Below are 23,283 nucleotides of genomic sequence, written 5' to 3' on the forward strand. Positions count from 1 at the left end.
AAATTACAAAGCCGTGTTTTCATTTCTTCTCTTTGTATTTTTCTGCCTGTTGTTATTCTATTTATTTCATAAATTTATACAATGCTCGATTGTTTTTTTTAAAAATCAACAACCTCAAAGCGGTACACAAAGAGAATAAAACAAAAAATAGCAGTAAAAACAACTCCTTAAAAGCACTCAGAAGATTAAATCAGCAATAAAGTGATAGCAGATTAAAACATACAGCAACGTTCTACGTGTCTGGGCAGGTTTGTCCAAAGAAAAAACGTTTTTAGCAGGCGATGAAAAGAGTACATGTCAATAGGCAGAGAGTTCCTGCGCATAGGTGCTGCCACGCTAAAAATGAATGAGGAATGGGTATTATTTTGGCACCTGGAATACTGCCAGTTTCATATATCAAAGTGGTCAAATGGTGGTACGAGAATCTTTCAGGTATTTCCTTGCAGTTATTTTTTCGAAAAGGAAAAAAATCATTTTGGAAAGGAAAAGGGAATGAAAACCTGGAACCACGAACACTGTGGATGACAACTGGTGGTTTTGGACAGGGTGGTGTTGGAAGAGATTTCTCCCAATTGACTCACCTTCATGAAGCCCATTCCGCCCATGACCTGGATGCACTCGTCTGCAACAGTCCAAGCAGCCTCCTGGGCAACACAAAAGAAAAAAGAGGGGGAAATGACTCGGTCTTCTCAGGCTGTAAAATGGGCGCACTGAAACACCAACAGCCGCCGCCGCCAAGGGAGATTGTCAAAACAGAGGGGACTTTGCCCGTTAAAACAGGGATGCAGCCAAACAGGTGACCAACAGACAAGGGGGCAAGGCCACCTTCCCCATTTCCCACCAGGCCCCTTTCTCACCGAGCCAAAGATTTTGCTGATGGCCGCCTCGATCTGGAAGTCAGTTGCCCCTTGGTCCATATTCGCGCTGATCATGTATGCCATGGACTGTAGGGAAGAGGAAAAGAGCCAAGGGAGTGAGATTCTGCTTCAGGGGTCAGCAAACTTTTCCAGCAGGGGGCCAGTCCACTGTCTCTCAGACCTTGTGGGGGGCCGGACTATATTTTTGGGGGAGAAAGGGGGAAAGGAACAAATAACCCACAAATAACCCAGAGATGCATTTTAAATAAAAGCACACGTTCTACTCATGCAAAAACACCAGGCAGGCCCCACAAATACAGTGGTACCTCAGATTAAGTACTTAATTCATTCCAGAGGTCCGTTCTTAACCTGAAACTGTTCTTAACCTGAAGCACCACTTTAGCTAATGGGGCCTCCTGCTGCTGCCACTCTGCCGGAGCCCGATTTCTGTTCTGAAGCAAAGTTCTTAACCTGAAGCACTATTTATGGGTTAGTGGAGTGTGTAACCTGAAGTGTATGTAACCCGAGGTACCACTCTAACCCAGAGATGCATTTTAAAGAAAAGGGCACATTTCTACTCATGTAAAAACACGCTGATTCACGGACCATCCGCGGGCCGGATTTAGAAGGCGACTGGGCCAGATCCGGCCCCCGGGCCTTAGTTTGCCTACCTACGCTCTGCTCCATCACTGTTTTGAAAAAGTGTGTTGTAAGAGGATGCGCTGAAACTAACAGCTTCTGGGGGCGTCCTGTTAATTTCACCTTTCAGTTTACAACCCTTTGGGGAATTCAGTCGCATTCATCCCTGCCCCCCCGGTTGGCCACTGTGAGAACAGGAAACTGGGCTAGATGGGCTTTGGCCTGATCCCGCTGCAGGGATCCTCCTGACGGTCTTCTCAAGTTCCTAGTCCTTATGAAGCAAAGATTTAAAGGAGCATTGCCAGGCTGGGGGAAGGTGGCGGGTCAGGAGGGGGTGCAGTCAGGAGCTTTGGTGCTGAGCACTGTGCTTTTTTGGCACGCCACAGCAGTTCACGTGTCGCTGCCCCAACCTCATGTGCTAGCTCACTTTCGCCTTTGCGCTCACCTCTGTCACGTACTGTAGAACTGCCATGCGAGCCAGTTTCTCCTGAATTCCCTCGAAGTTGTGGATTTTGTCTCCAAACTGGGTCCTGTTTGCTGCGTAGTTCACCTTTTGGATAATAATAATAATAATAATAATAATATACTTATACCCCACCCTCCCCAGCCAAGTCCTGGCTCAGGACACCTAACACTGAATATAAACATAATAAAAACATTTTTTAAAAAACAAAAACCAGTTGATTAAAATATACGTTAGAATACAGTTTAAAATGCAGCTTAAAATGCAGCCTCGTTTTAGTGGTAGCCTATAGATCAAAGCCATAAGGGGTAAAGGTAAAGGGACCCGTGACAGTTAAGTCCAGCCACCAACGATTCTCGGGTTGCGGCGCTTATCTTGCTTTACTGGCCGAGGGAGCTGATGTTTGTCTGCAGACAGTTTTTCCAGGTCATGTGGCCAGCATGACTAAGCCGCTTCTGGTGAACCAGAGCAGCGCACGGAAACGCCATTTCCCTTCCCGCCAGAGTGGTACCTATTTATCTACTTGCACTTTGACGTGCTTTTGAGCTGCTAGGTTGGCAGGAGCAGGGACCGAGCAACGGGAGCTCACCCCGTCGCGGGGATTCAAACTGCCGATCTTCTGATCAGCAAGTTCTAGGCTCTGTGGTTTAACCCACAGCGCCACCCATGTCCCCCAGCAGATATAGGAACATGCTAAAACATCAAGCATTAAAAAAATTGGAAAGAGGGGGGGTCCTCTTCCAACTCAACAAACCAAAGGTACTCTGAGACTTCACTCACCGCTTTGCTGATCAGCCCCCGCATGGTGCCGGCCGTGGCAGCGGCCATGCCAAACCGCCCGTTGTTCAGGATATTCATGGCCACCTTGAACCCAGAGCCGGGGGCCCCTATGACATTCTCGACAGGAACACGGCACCCGTCAAAGTGGACCTCGGCCGTGTTGGACGCCTTGATGCCCATCTTCTTCTCTGGGGGTCCGCTGGAGGGGGGGGTGAGATAAATACCGTATTTTTCTGTGTATAACACGCCCCTGTGTATAAGACGACCCCTATTTTTGGGGACTCCAAATTAATAAAATGGGGGGAGATTGCCCAGAGTTGTTAAGCTGTTTTGGGGAATGATTGGCCAGAGTTGCTGAGCTTTTTTTGGCGGGGGGGAATTGCCAGTCCCCCCTATGCACTATGTATAAGACAATTTCCAATTTTAAACCTAAAAAAATACAGTCTTATATACAGAAAAATATAAATGCATTTAACCTTTAAATGCCTGCAGGAAATTTTTCTATGTCACCAAGCACTGACGATTAAGGAAGCACCTTCCCGTAATAAGTTAGTGGAGAGTCCCCAATTTTAAATGTTCACATACGTATCATTTGCAGGCATTCTTGTAAATTCCCCGTTTTTTAAATGCAGAAGCTTCCAAGTTCAATCTCCAGTGAGCGGAGCCAGGAAATCGCTCCTCCTGTGCGTGGCCTGAGAATCTGGAGAGCAGCTGCCAGCCTGAGCAGGCAATACTGGCCCGGGTAAAGGAATAAGCCGAAGCTGGAGTGAGGTGGCTTGCTCCGATCCTACTCACCGTGTGACGCCCCCAAAGGCTCGCTCCACTATGAAGGCCGTGATCTTGTCCTTCACTTCCCCAGTCGCCTCGTCCTTTATCTTCGTTTTTGCGAAAACGGTGAATATATCCGCAAGGCCGCCGTTGCTGCAAGAGATTTGCCAGTCAGGATTCGCCGGGGGTGGGAGGGTTGGCGCTCGTAACTGCAGGACCACAGGCAAGCCTCCAACCTCACATTTGAAGGTCTATACAGTGGTGCCTCGCAAGACAAAATTAATTCGTTCCGCAAGTTTTTTCTTCTTGCGAGTTTTTCGTCTTGCGAAGCACGGTTTCCCATAGGAATGCACTGAAAATCAATCAATGCGTTCCTATGGAGACCGTCCGGGGACAGAGGGGAAGCACCGCGCGCCTTCCCCTCTGTCCCCGGACCTGTTTTAAAGCAAGGGAAGGGGCGGCGGGGAGAATCGCTTCTCCCCGTTGCCGCCCCTTGGTTCAAAAGGGGTCCGGGGACAGAGGGGAAGACACACGCACCTTCCCCTCTGTCCCCGGAGATTGCGGGGCTGGCAACGGGGAGAAGCGATCTTCTCCCCGCCGCCCCTTGCTTCAAAAGAGGTCCAGGGACAGCAGGGAAGACGCGCTGCGCTTCCCCGCTATCCCCGGAGCTTGCGGGGAAAGCTTCGTTTTGCGAAGCAAGCCCATAGGGAAATGCGTCTTGCGAAGCGGCTAAGAAAATGAAAAACTCCTTCATCTAGCGAGCTTTTCGTCTTCCGAGGCGTCCGCCTTGCGGGGTACCACTGTATTAATATACCGTATTTTTCGCTCAATAGGACGCACTTTTCCCCCTCCAAAAGTTAAGGGGAACTGTGTGTGCATCTTATGGAGCGAATGCAGGCTCCTTGGCTTCAGCGATAGCAACGTGAAGCCTCCGAAGCGCGGAGGAAGCGCTCCCTCCACGCTCCGGAGGCTTCGCGTTGCTTTCGCTGAAGACTGGAGAGCGAGAGGGGTCAGTGCGCACCGACCCCTCTCGCTCTCAAGGCTTCAGGGATAGCCGCCTGAAGCCTTCGGATTGCAGCGCGAGTTCCTGCTGCGCTCCGGAGGCCTCGGGTTCCTTTTGCTGACTCTCCCGGCTTCAGCAGAGAGGGAGAGCTGGGCAGCGCCCCTTCAGCCAAGTGGGATGAGAAATGGAAGGGGCTCTGTTTCTCCTGTCGCTTCGCTGAAGAGGCGCTGAGCAGAGAGGGGGAGAATTTTTTTTTCTTGTTCTCCCCCTCTAAAACAAGGTGAGTCCTATGGTCAGGTGCGTCCTATAGAGCGAAAAATCCCGGGGGGGGGGGGGATTCATCCAAAAATAATAATACAGGTCAGTAAATGTGTGTGTGTGTGTTAATACACATACACACATTGAGATAGATCGATAGATATATAGATATAGATATATAGATATAAAAACACGTTCCTTTTTAAGCAGGCCTTTGGTTGACCTGATCAACATCCCATACCCTTTTAAAATGTGGCTCTTTTTGGGGGGGGGCTGTATTATTGGGTCATTGCTTTTATTTTTTATTTTATATACTGTGATCTTTTTATGTGAACCTCCCTGAGACCTCTGGGTATAGGGCGGTATATATATTCAATAAATAATAATAATCATAGTAGTAGTAATATATGATCAAAAGCGGCAGTATAAAAATTATCCAAAATATACTGAGGAAGGGGGTGTTTTCCAAAGAGAGGTGCGGCAGGTTCAAGGCTCTTTTGGGTGAAATCTCTGCTCCAAGGTGGGTGGCAACCTCTCCCCCCACCCTGCCCCGATCCGTGCCTCCTCCTCCACCTACGCACCCAGGCTGGCCCCGAACTCACCTGATCCAAATCTTGCTCCCGTTGAGAGTGTAGTAAGTGCCGCAGGGGCTGAGCTCAGCCGTGGATCGGATGGAAGCTGCGTCCGAGCCGCTAGTGGGCTCCGTCAGACAGTACGCAGCAATGGTCTCACCTAGAGGGTTTTATTTTTTTTTTTTTTTTAAAAAAAGAGGGTCGTCATGGCAAGACAGAGGCACCCAAAATACGCACAGCCACCTTTGTCTACAAGGTCTGAAGCGGCTTCCAGGTTTTATGCCTCAACCCTCGTGATCCAAATAACACAACCCGGATGGGAAAGAAGAAAAAATCCCGACCAGGGAAGAACGACAAACCGGACTATGCTGAAATGGCCAAATTAACTGGAAAGCTAAGGAACCAAGATGATACGAACTTTAAAAAAAGAGTGGGGGGGAAATGTATATAATTTATTTAGGAAACTACTGTAAGCAGATGAAAACACTAGCAGGATTTTAATCTCACTTGCAAGGTAACAAAGACTACGGACAATTTACTTGGAGAAAAAAAAATGTGGATAACAGGCTGCTATGCAAATGTAAATATTGACACTAGGACCCTGGAAGGTAGGGGAGGCAGTCATGAGATTCAGAGAGATCTCGCAATAAGGATTTTCAATGGATTTTTTTATAAGTTTATATATTATAACTATTTCAAAAAATAATAACACCACAATCCAACCTTGTGCACACACAAAAAACACACATACACCATGATGAAAGGGAATTTAGGCAGGTAAATGGGATGTTGGGCGGCGAAAGGGGGAACTTGTGAAGCGAGGAACCCTTGAAGCGGGGATTCACGCAGCAGGAGGGACCGTGTTGCAGGGTGCACTTCCCTCCCTCAACTTCCTCCCTCAGAAACTTACAGTGGTGCCTCGCAAGACGAAATTAATTCGTTCCGCAAGTCTTTTCGTCTTGCGAGTTTTTCGTCTTGCGAAGCACGGTTTCCCATAGGAACGCATTAAAAATCAATTAATGCGTTCCTATGGAAACCGCCTTCAAACCAGGTCCGGGGACAGTCTGTCCCCCAACCTCTTCTGAAGGCGGGCGGGGGGCAAAAGTCTTTGTCCCCCCTGCCTGCCTTCCCGGGAGAGCGGAGAAACGCAGCGTTTCTCCGCTCTCTCGGGAAGGCAGGCAGGGGGGAGCAAAGACTTTTGCCCCCCGCCCGCCTTCAGAAGAGGTCCAGGACCTCTTCTGAAGGCAGGCGGGGGGCAAAAGTCTTTGCTCCACCCCGCCTGCCTTCAAAAGCCCTCCGGGATAGCGGGAAGCGCTTCCCTGCTATCCCGGACTGCTTTTAAAATGCTGGCGGTGAGGAGCAAAGCCTTTCGGCCCCCGCCAGCCTTCCTGGACCTCTTCTGAAGGCTGGGGGGGGGGGAGGCTTTGCTCCCCACCGCCAGCATTTAAAAGAGGTCCCCGGAGATTTCCCTATGGGCTTTCTTCTTGCGAAGCAAGCCCATAGGGAAATTCGTTTTGCGAAGCGCCTCCAAAACGGAAAACCCTTTCGTCTAGCGGGTTTTTCGTCTTGCGAGGCGTTCGTCTTGCGGGGCACCACTGTATTCTGCCCCTCGCCTCCCCATTGCCTGCCCCTGGTTATGATGTCCCTGCCCCTCAGCTCCCCCCCCCCACAAGGCCACGACCCCTTACCTGTTGCCAGTTTGGGGAGGTACTTTTCCTTCTGCTCCTTGGTGCCATAGAGGAGGATGCCTTTAAACCCGATCGACTGGTGGGCCCCCAAGGTGATGCCCACCCCCAGGTCGTGCATGCCAACGAGCTCCACCATTCGCGCATACTGCGGTGGGAAGAGAGAAAAAGAAGGGGTCGTTGGCCACGAAGCATTCAAAGCTCTCTCTCTCTCACCTCTGAGCATGGGCAGAGCACATTTTTCTCAGTGGCAAGAAAGCTCAGCCTCCCTCAAAGCAGGAAAGCCACCCCCATCCCTGAAAGGACAATGTCTGAGAACATTCCATGACATCACAGCAACTTGACCAATGGCTGCACAGAGCAGCAGGAAATCCCTCTAAGCTCACAAACCTCCATGTCGTTTCCTTCCTAGGCATAGCTGTCAACTTACAGATTTGAAAATAAGGGCCCAGCAGCCAAAATAAGGGATTTTAGTCAACCAGTTAAAAGGGACCAGATAATTTGGGAGAGCAGTGCTGGGTTTTAGCCCTTCGTTTCCAGAGGTTGCTGCTCAAGACACCAGCCGATGAAACACTGCAATTAAATAACTACAAGCAGCAACCACTTTTTGCCCAAAACGAAGTCCAAGCTACAAAGATGCTGCTGCAGTTCTGTCTCTTTTCTCTCGTGCTCCATCTGCAGCTCTCACTTCCACCAGGTGGGGCGGGAGGAAGGGGGGGAATAGCGCCCAAAGTAAACCCGCAGATCAGACCATCTATGCTAGTCTACCACTACAAATCTATGGGAGAAGCTCTTGCGGTCCTTCCTCCGCTTTCCCCCTCTATGGTTAGCCCTTAGAGAACACCTGCCTCCTCCTCCTCTCTCTGAACTGCTTTCTCTATGGTTGCCCTTGCTCTCCTCTCAAGGCTCCTCAGTCCCAGCGGGGAGGGGTTCCCAGGGGCCGAGGCTGGTGAGAGGAGGCCGGAGGGGGGCGGACCGGGCAGCCAAGCAACACAGTTGGAGCATCCCTCCTCCCTGGCCGGCAGGGAGAAGAGCTGCTTCCTTTGAAACCCGGGAAATTTAAGGGACATCATCAATAAGGGACAGCAGCGGGACATGGCGCTGGGATAAGGGACTGTCCCGCCAAATAAGGGACACTTGACAGCTATGTTCCTAGGATTCCCTCCGAGTCTGGTAGCATTTAGGGGAAGGATGGGGGGGGCGCCAGCCCTCGAGCCTCACCTGGGTGTTGCTGAGCCCCAACCCCCCGAGCTCAACGGGGATTTGCAAGCCAAAAGCTCCCAGCTCCTTGAGGCCTTCCATGGTCTTGTCCTCCACTTTCTCCAGCGCATCATTTTTGGCCGGGTCGTTCACCTCCTGGTGGAGAGAGGGAGGAAGGGAGAGTCAGATGATGGGAAAAGCATCTATTTAAACCAACGGCCAGCAAACTTTTTCAGCAGGGGGCCGGTCCACTGTCCCTCCGACCTTGTGGGGGGCCGGACTATATTTTGGGGGGAGGAAATGAACAAATTCCTATGCACCACAGAGATGCATTTTAAAGAAAGGGACACATTCTACTCATGTAAAAACACACCGATTCCCAGACCATCTGCAGGTCGGATTTAGAAGGCGATTGGGCCGGATCCAGCCCCCGGGCCTTAGTTTGCCTACCTGTGATTTAAACCCATTCTGCGTTTCCCCTCGCTGTTGGGAATATGTCCCCCAAGGTTCAGCCAAAACCTGCCATTTCTCTGCAATTCCCACCCACATAATTCTGGCTCTGCCCTAATATATTATTATTATTATTAAGACAGACGCCATTCTGGAATTCCTCACCTCAAAGAACCGAGAAACGGGGCCCACCAGCTCTCTCAGTGTCTGGGCTTGATCTTCATTTAGAACTGTAATAAGAGAAGGGAAGGAAAATATCAGCCCCTGCTAGCCTGCAAGCCCTCCTAGCAAACTGCTTTTCCAAACCCCAACATACACCTTGCGGCGGAACCAATTTGGATTTCCTTGCCTCCTTCTGCTTTTTAGAGTCTCCAAGCTTTTCCCATCTGAGACGGCTGGCTGGATTCTCTTAACTGCACGCCAAGCCGCATTGTTTTTAATATTCGTTTGGAAGCAGCCCAGAGTGGCTGGGGAAACCCAGCCAGATGGGTGGGGTATAAATAATAAATTATTATTATTAAGGAAAAGGGGGCAACTTAGCCCGGCACACCTAGAGTTGGTCTTTCCTATTCTCAGCCAACGTTCTTAGACTTAAAATGCAAACCCACAGACCTCCCTCTGCCTTGCCCTTTATGGAAGAAAGAAGTGAGATTAAGAAATTTGTTTGGCTAGTCCAGGGGTCAGCAAACTTTTTCAGCAGGGGGCCTGTCCACTGTCCCTCAGACCTTGTGGAGGGCCAGACTATATTTTGGCAAGAAAAATAATAATGAACAAATTCCTATGCCCCACAAATAACCCAGGGATGCATTTTAAATAAAAGCACACCTTCTACTCATGTAAAAACACCAGGCAGGCCCCACAAATAACCCAGGGATGCATTTTAAATAAAAGGACACATTCTACTCATGTAAAAACATGCTGATTCCCGGACCATCCGCAGGCTGGATTGAGGTGGTGATTGGACCGGATTTGGGCCTACGTTTGCCTACCCATGGTCTCTAGGACTAGGTCAGGCACCCCCAACTTGCAGCCCTCCAGATGTTTTGGCCTACAACTCCCATGATCCCTTGCTAACAGGACCAGTTGTCCAATACAGTGGTACCTCGGGTTAAGTACTTAATTCGTTCCGGAGGTCTGTTCTTAACCTGAAACTGTTCTTAACCTAAAGCACCACTTTAGCTAATGGGTCCTCCTGCTGCTGCCGCGCCGCCGGAGCACGATTTCTGTTCACATCCTGAAGCAAAGTTCTTAACCTGAAGCACTATTTCTGGGTTAGCGGAGTGTGTAACCTGAAATGTATTTAACCTGAAACACCACTGTACTCTGGATTATTATTATTTATTATTATTATTATTATTTACATGGTGCCCATCTGACTGGGTTACCCAGCCACTCTGGGCACCTTCCAACAAACTAAAACACAGCAAGACATCAAACATTAAATCCCTCCAACCCATCTCCTCTCCAAGCCCCTGGTGTTTACCTGAAGGATAAGGGAAGACTTGTTCCGTGTTGACCTGGCCCTTGAACATCCCAACGGCAAATGACTTCGACTCCTGGATGGAGAACAAGAGGAAGAGTTGTAACACTTGGGCCTTCTTAAATTTAGAGGAAAGGCGAGCGGGAGCCGGCATGACGGAATTCGAAAAATCATGCATATCCCACAGAACGCGACAAACTTTTTCTCCCTCTCTCACAGCACCAGAAGCTGAATGTTGGAGGTATTCAGGACAGATTAAAAAGGAAGCCCTTTGGTAAACAATGCACAGAAACTCTGGAACTCCCTGCCACAGGAGGGAAGGACGGCACCCAACATGGATGCCTTTAAAGATGGATTAGACCAACTCAGGGAGGACAAGTAGTCAGGAGGCCTCTGGAGGCAGTAATACCGTATTTTCCGCTCCATAAGACGCACCAAGTTTTTAGAGGAGGAAAACAAGAAAAAAAATATTCTGAATGAAACAGTGGATGTATGATTTTTGTGGTTCATGCTATGGCCACAGACACGTGATCTGATGATGAATTTGGGGTGATCCAATGCAAGAGTCCTGAGGATCCATGTGGATCCGTGCTTTGTAACCACGTTTTTGCGCCATTGCGGCCCCAGGCAACAGTGGGTGTGTTATTTTTTTGGTGCCAGCTGCAGCCATAGACATGCTATGTGATCTGATGGTGAATTTGGGGTGACCCAATGCAAAAATCCTGAGGATCCATGGGCTTTTACCTCCCCCCTCCAATGCAGCCTCCTTTATTGCTAGCGTCCCTTATCTCCCTTCCCGATCGTTTACCAATCAGCTGCTTCCTTTCAACACTCCTTTCCCTCTTGTTTGCCTTAGTGTCTGTTCCTTAACTGGAGCAGTTTTTTGCTCCTCCTTTCCTTCTAATTTCTCTCCTCATTGCTTTGGTCTTCCTGTTTCCCCCCTTTGCAAGTTCGCTGTCTTTACCTCCCCCCTCCCAGGCAGCCTCCTTTATTTCTAGCGCCCCTTATCTCTCCCTGAACATCGGTTCAGCAGCTTTGTTTCAACACCCACTTCCCTCTTTCAAAAAAAAAAAAAAAAGGGAAAAAAAGCATGATCTGCTTTTCGCCCCGGGCAATTTGACTCCAGGGACCATGCATTCGCTCCATTAGACGCACAGACATTTCCCCTTACTTTTTAGGAAGAAAAAAGTGCGTCTTATGGAGCGAAAAATACGGTACTTCTCAATATTGGTCGCTAGGATAAGAAAATGGCACAGGCTGTGAGGCAGGGCAAAAGAGAAACGGCCTCCACCCAGTGGGGGCTGAAGACAACCAATGGAGTACAATTGGGGAATGATGTTGTTGTTGTTGAGTTGTTTAGTCGTGTCCGACTCTTCATGACCCCCTGGACCAGAGCACGCCAGGCCCTCCTGTCTTCCACGGCCTCCCGCAGTTTGGTCAAACTCATGTTCGTAGCTTCGAGAACACTGTCCCACCATCTCGTCCTCCGTCGTCCCCTTCTCCTTGTGCCCTCCATCTTTCCCAACATCAGGGTCTTCTCCAGGGAGTCTTCTCTTCTCATGAGGAGGCCAAAGTCTTGGAGCCTCAGCTTCAGGATCTGTCCTTCCAGTGAGCACTCAGGGCTGATTTCCTTCAGAATGGAGAGGTTTGATCTTCTTGCAGTCCGTGGGACTCTCCAGAGTCTCCTCCAGCACCAGAATTCAAAAGCATCCATTCTTTGGCGATCTGCCTTCTTTATGGTCTGGCTCTCACTTCCATACATCACTACTGGGAAAACCATGGCTTTAACTATACAGACCTTTGTTAGCAAGGTGATGTCTCTGCTTTTTAAGATGCTGTCTAGGTTTGTCATTGCTTTTCTCCCAAGAAGCAGGCGTCTTTTAATTTCGCGGCTGCTGTCACCATCTGCAGTGATCATGGAGCCCAAGAAAGTCAAATCTCTCACTGCCTCAATTTCTTCCCCTTCTATTTGCCAGGAGGTGATGGGACCAGTGGCCATGCTCTTCATTTTTAATATTTCACACCAAAAGCTGCATCTGTTTTTGTACATGGATTACTGTGAAAATGAGGGTGAATCGTTGATCTTTGCGAGCTTCCCCTAGGGCCCGGGGGCTTGGGAGGAGCAAGCTAGGATTTTTGAGGATTATTTACACAATTATTGACTTGTGAAATATACCCCACAGCATTGCTTTTCTGCGGAAAACTCGCATTTGGACTATCAGCTCGTTAAAAGATCTGAAAGACTGCTGCGCTTAACTCAAACGGAAGAGAGTGCAGAGCTCTTGAACTGTGGAATGAAGGGGGTGGTGAGTTGAAAATCAACCGACGGATAACAAGACGGAATAAAAAGGCCTCTTGCAGGTTAATAGACATACGGACTTGCTAAATATGATAGAAAGTCATACACCAGTGATTGCAATGATAAGACAAAGCTTAAGAGCGGAATTATGAAACTGGAAAAAACAAGAGAAGTGAAAGAAACTTTCTCCCAACAGCCAGAACATGGGAAGTCCCATTAAATTGTTTAATTTGGAATATATAACTGGCTTTATCTTTTTGTATTGTGATTAATTTAGAGTATGCACGGCTGACGAAGCCCGGCAAGGCAAAACAAAGTATTATTCCGGGAATCCTTGTCATGTTTAAGTTCTTTTGTCTGACACCGGCATACAGCATACAACAACCGTACTTTGCAAAAGGAAAATGTGGAACATTACAAAGAAAAGTTCCATCTTCTGCAAGTACTGCTCCTTAAAGTTGTTACGTTTGACACTTGTATGCGTGGAACACAAAAAGCTTCCATTTGGACGTTACGTATCAAAGAACTGATCTATTTGTATTTCCTGTTCTAAATGTTGGTCCTTAATTGCTTCTACTCAATTAGATAATGTGAAGAGAGTTATGCTTATATGATGTATAAAGAATTTAGATAGTTAAACACAGCCAGTTACGTTGTGGGTATCAAGATGTGATTGATCTGTTACCAATTGGAATGTTATTAATAAAAATTATATATTATATATGTCGCTGGAAGCCACAGCAGGAGGGGAGAGGGCTCTTGTGATCGGATCCTGCACGTGGTTGGCCACTGTGAGCACAGGATCCTGGGCTGGCTGGGCCATGGGCTTGATCCAGCAGGTTTTCCTTACATTCTTAGGAATCTGGTGGGAAAGGCACCTGTGTGGCCAGCATAAGGTCTTGGGTTCAATCCTGCCACCTCTGTGAAGGGCTTGGAAGGAATAATCAGAGACCCTGGAGAACCAGCCAGCCAGCCTGGATTAGAGGGCCTCACTCTGCGTAACAAAAACACCCCATGTCGGTTCAGATGCTCCTGCGGTAGCTCACAACCGACAGCCGCATGCAGACCGACATAAATTTAAACCAGGTCTCTCTCTGCAAAGGAGAATAAAGGCAGGGGAGATATTAATACCAGCCAACTTTCACCGGTGCAGAAACGCCCACATGCGTACGTTTTGGAATTATACCTGCCCTATAATTAGCTGCCAGGGCTGTCGCGCTCACACCCTTATCATCCCATTTAATTATATTTGTTAATTTACATTTAGCTATATTTTTGGAAAACGGCTCCGCCGTCAGAGGCAAGGTTCCTTTAGACGCCAGTCGCTGGAAACCGCAGGAGGGGAGAGGGTCTTGTGTTCGGATCCTGCTCAGGGGTTTCCGATAATGTGCATCAGGGTGACCCCCGGCGAGAACAGGGAGCCGGCCTAGCTGGGCCTCTGGCCTGATCCAGCACGGCAATCCTTATGTTCTTAAGGTATTCCAAAGACAGTGGGGGGTTTGCAGCAGAATTATCACCATATATTAAATTTGCATACTGCCAGACGCCTGTAGATCTCATGGCGGTTCACAACACAAAATTACAATATATTTTAAAAATATTAAAAATAAGAACAAAGACAATCCAATTATATTTTAACCTGTATTTTAAATTGTTTTATTTTTTAATTTGTATTTTTAAATGTAATTTTACTGGTGTTAGCCACCCTGACCCCGGCTCTGGCCGGGGAGGGCGGGGTATAAATAAAACTTTATTATTATTATTATTATTATTATTAATAACCCCCCTCACACGACACGTTGAAAAAGGCATTTTGTTGTTGTTGTTGTTGAGTCGTTTAGTCGTGTCCGCCTCTTCGTGACCCCCTGGACCAGAGCATGCCAGGCCCTCCTGTCTTCCACTGCCTCCCGCAGTTTAGTCAAACTCATGCTGGTCACTTTGAGAACACTGTCCCACCATCTCGTCCTCTGTCGTCCCCTTCTCCTTGTGCCCTCCATCTTTCCCAACATCAGGGTCTTTTCCAGGGAGTCTTCTCTTCTCATGAGGTGGCCAAAGTCTTGGAGCCTCAGCTTCAGGATCTGTCCTTCCAGTGAGCACTCAGGGTGGATTTCCTTCAGAATGGAGAGGTTGGATCTTCTTATAGTCCATGGGACTCTCAAGAGGCATTTAATTTAATTTAAAAGGCAGCCTTTCAAACAGTTAAGTCCCAAAATGCTTGGGGGGGGGGCCCTTGCCTAGACAGCCCTCTCCCCCACCGTCCTCTGAGCACAGAGAACGAATGTTTTTGAATACCCCATAACATCCCGGAAGCTCAAGCCAGTGAGGAGGTCAGGGGTTTGCACAGCAATATACGACTCCGATTTTTCACGACCGCATTTCCCCTCGAAACTGGGGTGACAGGTCAGAGAACCAGGAGACCACCTAAGCCGTTTGTTTTCCCAAAAATTCAATTCAATCTGCCGAATATCTTTCCCACCATCAATTCCCTGTCGCCGTCCCTGCCCCAATATAGGAAAAAAGCACCTACTGCAATTAAAGGTTTCTTTTCCGGTATCGCTTGGGAAACTGCGTCGGACTTCACACTCGATTTATCCACCACGGCCTGCAAAAAGCAACAAGAAAGTTATCTGGTGTTAGAGGCTTTCCGGCTAGAGAAATTATATATAAAGCTTTGTTGACTTATCAACCTGCTGACCAGTCAACAGAAGGACCTCGGCCGAGAATCAAAGCAGAATGGGATGTTTTTAAAAATTAGATGATGAAATATGTTTCCAATGATGACTCTTGGTTGAGCATAGACTAAATTCTACAGTTAAGAGAGTGGTCTTCCCTAGAAGGGACGCAGAAATTTTAAGAGATGAGAAATTGGGAAACGCATAGAAGGGAGTCATTAACAAACCAGGGAATAAAATCAGAGATTAGGTGTAGATAAGAAAGTACAAGTAGCGAGGAGAAATTGATAAGGTGAAGGTAAAAGGACTTCTTACTGGAAATATATGAGTGTTACGCTTGTTTTGAGGGTTACACTGAGGTCTGCCTGCTTTTGCTATTTACGTTGCGTTTTTATTTTTGCGGCTCTTTTTTGTTTCGTTTTGGCGACTGTGTGGAACCCAGTTCACCTACCGACTGATTGATTGTGTGGCTGCAGTACATTGTTTATTGCTTTCATTCTACGGACCAATGGTCTTGTTAGATAGTAAAATTCATGTTAAATTACTGTTTTCAGGGTTTTTTAAAAAGTCTGGAACAGATAAATCCGTTCCGCATTACTTTCTATGGGAAAGGGCGCCTTGGTTTTGGAACGGACTTCCGGAACGGACTAAGTTTGAGAACCAAGGTACCACTGTAATGCAAAACAGATTAATCTGCTTGACAGTGGAACGGACCCCTTTGTGAGGAGGCGGCCTCTCCTCCCTTGGAGGTTTTTCAGTAGAGGTTCGAAGGCTATCTGCCAGGGATGCTTTAGCTAAGGTTCCAGCATTGCAGGGGGTGGGCTAGATGACCGCTGGGGGTCCCTCCCAATTCTGGAATACTATGATTCAGCCTGCCCACTGCTAGGAGCAGGGAGCTGGTCCTCCAGCCGAACCTGGCACAGTCCCTCTTACTGGTTCAGACTGGAGCCGAACCTGAAATCAGCCCTGCGGTGGGAAGGGAACTGCAGAGGAAAATCCTGGCGGGATCCCAGGACGGCCGGGACATTTGCCGCTTTGTTCCAGGAATTCCAACGCAGCTGGGATGAGCAATCTTCCTCCTTTTGCAGCCATGTCAACAGGGCGCCTGGGGCTCAGCTGGTGACAGCTCACCTTTCCCCTACATACTTCCCAAATCGGGGATTAAATAACCTGACCTTTCCCCTAGAAAATGCCACGTGGAACTCAGGGAGGGAAGGATATCCAGGATAACACCTCAATTTGCAGAACCGGCAGGGCAGCAGGTGACACACAATCCCTGCTCCGCATCCTCTAGTTATCTCCCGCTTGGACTGCTGCCATGCGCTCTACGTGGGGCTACCTTTGAAGGTGATCCGGAAACTACAGCTAATCCAGAATGTGGCAGCTAGACTGGGGACTGGGAGTGGCTGCCGAGACCATATAACACCAGTCCTCAAAGACCTACATTGGCTCCCAGGACGTTTCTGAGCACAATTCAAAGTGTTGTTGCTGACCTAGAAAGCCCTAAATGGCCTCAAAGACCCAGTAGACCTGAAGGAGCGTCTCCATCCCCATCATTCTGCTCGGACACTGAGGTCCAGCATTGAGGGCCTTCTGGCGGTTCCCTCCCTGCGAGAAGTGAGGTTACAGGGAACCAGGCAGAGGGCCTTCTTGGTGGTGGCACCCGCCCTGTGGAACACCCTCCCATCAGATATCAAAGAGAAGAACAACTACCTGACATTCAGAAGACATCTGAAGGCAGCCCTGTTTAGGGAAGCTTTTAATGTTTGATGTACTACTGTATTTTTATATTTTGTTGGAAGCCGCCCAGAGTGGCTGGGGAAGCCCAGCCGGATGGGCGGGGTATAAATAATAAATTTTTATTGTTATTATTATTATTTGTACAAAATCAGCCTTTTAAGCATAGCAGCAGCCAAACTTTGGAACTCCCTGCCTATTGACGCCAGGCAGGGACCCCTTTTCAGGGCAAATTACAAACAGGTAGGCAGGCAGACAGTAGATAGATAGATAGATAGATAGATAGATGAAAGTTTACTTTCCCTGCCCCCCTTTTTCTCCCCACTTCTATTTTCCCCAACACCCATAACAGTAATGTTTCACATTCGATGTATGAAGGACTCTATAAACTGAGAACAGACGCTTTATGTACTTTTGCTACCCAAGAAAATCTTCTAATAAAATCAATTGCCAAAAAACCATTTTTGTTTAGGCAAGCCTACCCAGCTATATGGAATGTTTAAAAAAAAATTTAAGCTTATTGCTGACCTTAATTGTTACCCGATTGCTTTAAACAGCCGTTTTTAAGCGTTTTTCATTGATAATTTCACTTTTCCTTCATCTTTGTAAACCGCTTTTTGTTCTACAAGCAAGCAGCGTATTTACGAGACAAAATAATACGTCTGGAAGTGACAAGTTACAAATCCGTCTGGTTTGAGGTGGCTAGATTTCACCATGGTGGGTTGCAGCTGCCTCTGGGGTGGAGTGTTTATAATTTAAAAAAGGGGGGGGGTTCAAAATGCATCTTTTGTGGGGTGGGCAGTTAATAGATGCCAGTTCCAGACATTCGGGTGAGAAAGGGCTGCCTTTTAGAGCAACCAAATCCTAAGGACACACTCTGACTTCAAAGCACTTCAACTGAGGGAAAAAAACCTTTGGCCTCCCTGTCATGGGAACCTGAAAAGGATTTGGGGCACCAGGGTTTCAGAATTTATATATATTCTTTTTCCGGGGTGGAGTGGAGAAGATGGCAATAGCTGCTGGGGTTCTCAATGGGGTTCTCCGCGTAACGGAGCTAGGATAAAATCCGCCTGACTTTCCAAAATCCGCTTTTGGTTTTTAAACCCACCACGCTCCTAGTCCACATGGAGGAAGGGATAGGTTAACATGACTCACTCCCCCAGAAAGCGTCAAGCCCAACAAAGGGTGTTGCAAGCATAAATGAGATTAATGAGTGCGCAATAGGCATTTGTCAAATTAGGAAGCCACGTGTCTCCGGTAACAATAGAGGAAGGGCTAAAAGGTTCACGGACCTGTTTTGCCAGCACCCGAACCAACAACCGTCCCACGCCACACGGCCCACAAATCCTTACCTTTTTTAACCTCCCCCCTAAAACAAAAAACAAAAACCCCTTCGCACAGCCATCAAACTGCAAAAGCCCCTGGGCCCGATCCACCAGAATCGGGGATTCCCATTAAAATAAAGAGGCGTAACTAGAAACAGGCCCTGCTCCTTCCCCTCAGCACCCCAAAAATACCTCTGCCGTCTGCGTAGCATAGAGTCTCCTTCCATTTGGGTGTGGAGGGGGGTACGTCAAAGCCGGGAGCCCACCAGACCTGGGAAGGGGGGGGGGAAGCGAGGGGTAATTCAGGAGAAGAGGGTGGATTAGTGAAATGGCTCCTCAACTACCTGGCCAGGTAAAGTGGCTGTAGTTGTAAATACATATTATTTTATTTTTTAAGAAACAGCCTACTTTCTAAGGGCTTTTTGTGGGTGCGGGGCAGGGGTCCCCAATTTTGTTTTTAGGGCCACCACCCCCTGGTTTCCTTAAACCCATCTTCAGTGCCCCCACTACCCTATAGAAAGAATTATTCAGAAGAACAGCCCGCAGGACCAACTTAGGAAGGTAATAACACAGTCAAGTTCGAAGCAGCGACAAGTAATTGTACGTTTGTTCAAAGTCCAGTTAAGACTCTTCCGTTTAATCCCTACCAGTTCAAAGTCAGTGCTTTTTTGGGGGGGGGGTACGCATACCCCTAAACATTTTGTGAATCTTTGTACTTTGGTCCATTTACTGTACTTACTTTCCCTGATTTGAACTATAAAATTGAGATTTTCTTGAGTCAGATTGAGAGTACCCCCCAAAAAATCCCCCCAAACATTTTTTTAAGGGGAAAAAGCACAGCTGTCTCCGATCGCCCCCCAACAGGTAACCCCACCATCCCGTCTCCCCAAAATTATCCACTTATAGGGAGAGTCCTGAAACCACACACTCAATATCTCCCCATCACCCTCTGCACCCCTAAACCCCTAAACCCCTTTCCCACCAGCCCCCACCCCTTCCAAAGCACCCCACACTCAGATCCCCCCCCCAAAAAACCCCACCACCCCACACCCACCAAAAGGCAACTTTTCCTGCCCCCTCCCTGATCATGTCCCAGACTCACCCTGGGGGGCTGCTCAGCCGCAGGAGGCTCCAGCAGAACTTGGGGGGCAGCCTCAAAGTCTGCATGGCTGGGGGGTGTCTATGGGACCTCGGAGGTGCTTGCAAGTTTCTGTTTGCCTGCTTCTCCCTCTTGCTCCTCCCCTCCCCTTATGCAAGGTCATCAGCTCAAATATGTGTGTGTGTGGGGGAATAGGGCTAATTACTTCCTGCCCCACCCATGGCCCCGGGGCATGCTGGGAGTTGTAGTTTTCTTCCCCCATGGAGACGTGGCTTTCCTTTCCAGGCCAGCAGAGGAAGAAAGCATGTTTTGGTGGGGTTTTTTTTGGACAGAGTTGGCCTGCCCTGAGCATATGCAAAGTGCATTTCTTCCCCCTGCTACTTCAGGGCTGTTGCACCCCGGGGTGCATTTATTCCTTTACTGCAGTGCTTCCTCCCCCAAAAATGTCTCATTTTCCTACTCATATTGAAATTATGCCCCTCAATGAGGCCAAACTTAGATTCAGAAAATGTTTAGAGGTGTGTGTACCCCCCAGAAAAAAGCACTGCTTTGTTGTATTAATGCCCCACTGAAATAAAAAATTTAAGGTCATATGTGTGTGTGTGTGTGTATATATATATATATGTGTGTGTGTGTGCGTGTGTATACATATATGTGTGTGTACACACACACACACACACACACACACACATATACACACACACACTGTATATAAAAATGTTCATAACTGAATATATAAACCACAAGTCTGAAACCCCACAGGAAAAAGTCCTGAAACCATTTTGTCCCTCCCAAACTGACCTCAAATATTTCTCTGCAAGGTCGAAGGAAAATGGAAAAGCCTCCCCATTGTCTTTTCGGTTCACAAATCCTGTCTTAAGGGTATGTCTGTGTATGAATAGGGTGAGCCTGTGACCTGGCTCAGGAATAAGTATTTACTAGCTGCTTTGCTTCTCAATATTCTCTGGCTGGCCTCTGTTCTTTTCTCTGACCAATGGAGAACCTACAAAGGACTCTATAAGGGCTCTTGTGTCCCCCATAAGGGAAGAAGGGCAGATTTATGTTTATTACACCATCTTTTCTCTTTCAGGGAGATCAAGGTGGCATGCATGGTTCTCCGCCCCGCTAATTTTACTCCCCACAACAACCCTGTGAGGTGAGACAAGCGGCAACTGGCCGATGGTCAACCAGTCAGGATTTGAAACCTGGTCTTCAAGGTCCTAGTCCGACACTCTAACCATTGAGCCATGCTGGTTAATTTAAAGCTGTAGCCAGGGGTGCATCTGTCCATGTGCAGAGGGGAACAGGGGTCTCCCTGGCAGGCTGCCCAGTTTCTGCCCTCCCCAACAACCATACAAGCGGTTTCTAGGCCTTAGAAAGCGAGGTCCACAGCCCAGTCTGAAGAATAATGTTGGGGTCCCAAGGCAAGGAAGCAGCAGAATTTAAACAAAGGCGTTCTCGCTTCACTTGGCGTGCCCCGTCTTTCTGGCTCAGATCCTGGTTTGTCTCGGCCGGATGCAGCCATAAACCATGGTACCACTGAGCCCGTGCAGAGTGCCCACCGCCTATCAACCTGCAAGGGGTGCCCTGCTTCTTCCAGGAAGCTATTGGGAGGAAACTAGTTCGCATCAGCTCCAAGTGACATGTCCGATAGCCAGGGACGATGGGAATTGTAGTCTAGCGATACCTGTAGGGCCAGATTCTGCCTTGCGTGACTCTTCTAATTTAACCTCAAGTTTATATTGTGGGGGAAACGGAGGGGGAGGCAAAATCTGTATGGCACCCCCCCCCCTCATATCATGGGACAATCTCCTTTTCTCTAAGTCTGTAGCCGCTCCGAGGCAGCAAGGTCCTCCGTTCTGCTGCCAGCAAAACATCCCAGATCCCATTTGAAATTGCTCCATTATTTACCATGCTTTCTGCTGTTAGAAAGTATCTTCTCCCATTCCTTGCTGCCAACCTTACTTGGAACATATTTGAGGGCAAAGCACTCTCAATTTGGGGAAATGCTCCCGTGCTATTTGCATGCAGAATTTGGTAGGAAACGACTGGAGTGTGAAGGGACCGACCTATTCCGCAGCAGGAACCTTGGAGGTTCTGTTACTTTCCAGTCAGCAGGGGAAGGAAAAAACCATTCCCTCGCAGCGCAAATTTAATCCATAGCCACCCTGGACTCCCCTCCCCCAAACTTTTGCTTTTACATGAGTTGAATGTGTGCTTTTATTTAAAATGCATCTCTGGGTTATTTGTGGGGCATAGGAATTTGTTTAGATAGATAGATAGATAGATAGATAGATAGATAGATAGATAGATAGATAGTTAGTCTGGCCCCCCACAAGGTCTAAGAGACAGTGGACTGGCCCCCTGCTGAAAAAGTTTGCTGACCCCTGACCTTGAGTATCGAAGACCGGTTTTTGCCAAAGAACTGCAAGATGCCTAAAGCACCAATTCCAAATCTTGCCATCCAGTCCCCCCCCCTCAAAAAAAACCCTTCAAGCATCACGTAAACAAAACGCAGAAGTTGACACACTTTGGTTTAATTTGGTTGTTTTTTTTAATTATTACTGAATGGTGTTTTTTTTTTGTACACAAAAGAGCTAAAAAATAAATATGTTATTACAAAATAGTTATCTGCTACCGACCACACGCACGCACACACACACCCAGGCCCCTAGAGAGAGGGGAGGGCTAAATACTGGAGAGGGGCCCCAATCCCTAGGGGGGTGTCTCCTGCTGCAACCTAGAGACAAAGACTCGCAGGAACGTGCAGGCGGGAAGGAAGTAGCACCATTGAAGAGGAAGTTCGTACCCTGTTTGGGGAGGGAGGCAAGTCGGGGTGGGGTGGGGGCGTTGAATCCCTTTCCTCCTCCCTTCCACTTTTTCCCTTCTTCCCCGGATGAGACTCTGCAGGATTCAGGGGAGAGAATTGCTACAACTCTGGATGGGGCAGCGACAGGAGAGTTAAAAGAGAGAGAGAGAGCGCAGGAAGCAAGACCAACATACCACCTGGCACCGCTCAGGAGGTAACAAGAGGCAAATTTCAACATCCACGCTCTGCACCTGGGTGTGGAAACTGAGAGGCGCAGCGCGGCCGGCCGAACCACCTCCCCATCCAGGTGAGGAAAAGGTTGCGTTCTGCAAGAGTCCCTGGCCTGGCTTCTGAAACCAGGAGGACGGAAGCGTCGTCGAGGAATCTCAGCTCTCAGCTCTTATCCTGGGTGTCCCTAGTTAGAAAGGCCCTGAATCCCAAAATATTCCCCCCCCCTCGATTCACTCACCTGTTCCAAAAGCCACAAAACCAGGCCTTTACTTTGCATGAGCCCAATTCGCTCCTGCGATTAAAAAAAAATGAAGATTCCTGGCTTAGGGCATGGCAGCTTATTTGGCCCTAGAGTAGGGTAGCCACATGTCCGGGAAAACCCGGTTATGCCCTCTTTTGGGAGGCTAACATGCCCATCCGGATTTTTACATTTTAAAGGCAATGTCCAGGTTTTTTTGGGGGGAGGGGGCTCTGCACACCCGCAACTGCATGCCTATTTCCCCAGCTCGGGCTGGCAGCGGCTTGGACTGATCTCTTTTTTGCTCTTAAGATATGACAACGCTAGAGAGACTACAATCTCTGGAGTCGGACATAATACTAAGGCAGGAATTGTGGTTTCTTTCTCCCCAGCTCCAGAGGGAAGGAGCAAAGCGGGCCGCACAAAACCTGGTTTTAGGGCTTACTGCGACAATTTGCAGGTGAAGATTCTTTGGGGTTTGTTCTCCTGCCCACCTACATTGCAAGGCAAAGGGTGGACTATAAGCCTGAAGATGCTGCCCAGTGAGAGGCTTCAAAACCGAATTCTCTCTCTAAAAAGAATTTTAAGGGCGGGTGGGGGGGAACGGACACGTCTGTGAGCAAAACAGACGCATTTCAGTCCTGAGCTGTGTTCTCCCAAAAGTGTCGGACACAAGAGGTCCATACAGGCCTAGATCCAAGAGTTCCCTCTTTGTATG

The 23,283-nt window shown here is 48.3% G+C and overlaps 1 protein-coding gene and 1 long non-coding RNA gene across 2 annotated transcripts in view; one reads left to right on the plus strand and one right to left on the minus strand.

The window, feature by feature from the left end:
• The window catches only part of ACADVL (acyl-CoA dehydrogenase very long chain), a 35,027-nt gene extending 15,573 nt beyond the window's left edge, over positions 1 to 19,454 (minus strand). Inside the window, exons 1-13 of the mRNA XM_081886828.1 lie at positions 19,291 to 19,454; positions 18,381 to 18,459; positions 14,982 to 15,056; positions 10,159 to 10,231; positions 8,841 to 8,905; positions 8,247 to 8,381; positions 7,029 to 7,173; positions 5,371 to 5,500; positions 3,535 to 3,660; positions 2,740 to 2,938; positions 1,942 to 2,046; positions 858 to 944; positions 582 to 644 (exon numbers count right to left, since the gene is read on the minus strand). Coding sequence (XP_081742954.1) covers positions 582 to 644; positions 858 to 944; positions 1,942 to 2,046; positions 2,740 to 2,938; positions 3,535 to 3,660; positions 5,371 to 5,500; positions 7,029 to 7,173; positions 8,247 to 8,381; positions 8,841 to 8,905; positions 10,159 to 10,231; positions 14,982 to 15,056; positions 18,381 to 18,459; positions 19,291 to 19,355 — 1,347 coding nt within the window. The 5' untranslated portion in view covers positions 19,356 to 19,454. The remainder of the gene's footprint in view (positions 1 to 581; positions 645 to 857; positions 945 to 1,941; positions 2,047 to 2,739; positions 2,939 to 3,534; positions 3,661 to 5,370; positions 5,501 to 7,028; positions 7,174 to 8,246; positions 8,382 to 8,840; positions 8,906 to 10,158; positions 10,232 to 14,981; positions 15,057 to 18,380; positions 18,460 to 19,290) is intronic.
• LOC309355948 overlaps positions 1 to 23,283 on the plus strand; it is an 80,680-nt gene that overhangs the window by 36,359 nt on the left and 21,038 nt on the right. The window lies entirely within an intron of this gene.

Source organism: Podarcis melisellensis, assembly GCF_964234715.1.
Source record: "Podarcis melisellensis genome assembly, chromosome: 13".
NCBI classification, from domain to species: Eukaryota; Metazoa; Chordata; class Lepidosauria; order Squamata; family Lacertidae; genus Podarcis; species Podarcis melisellensis.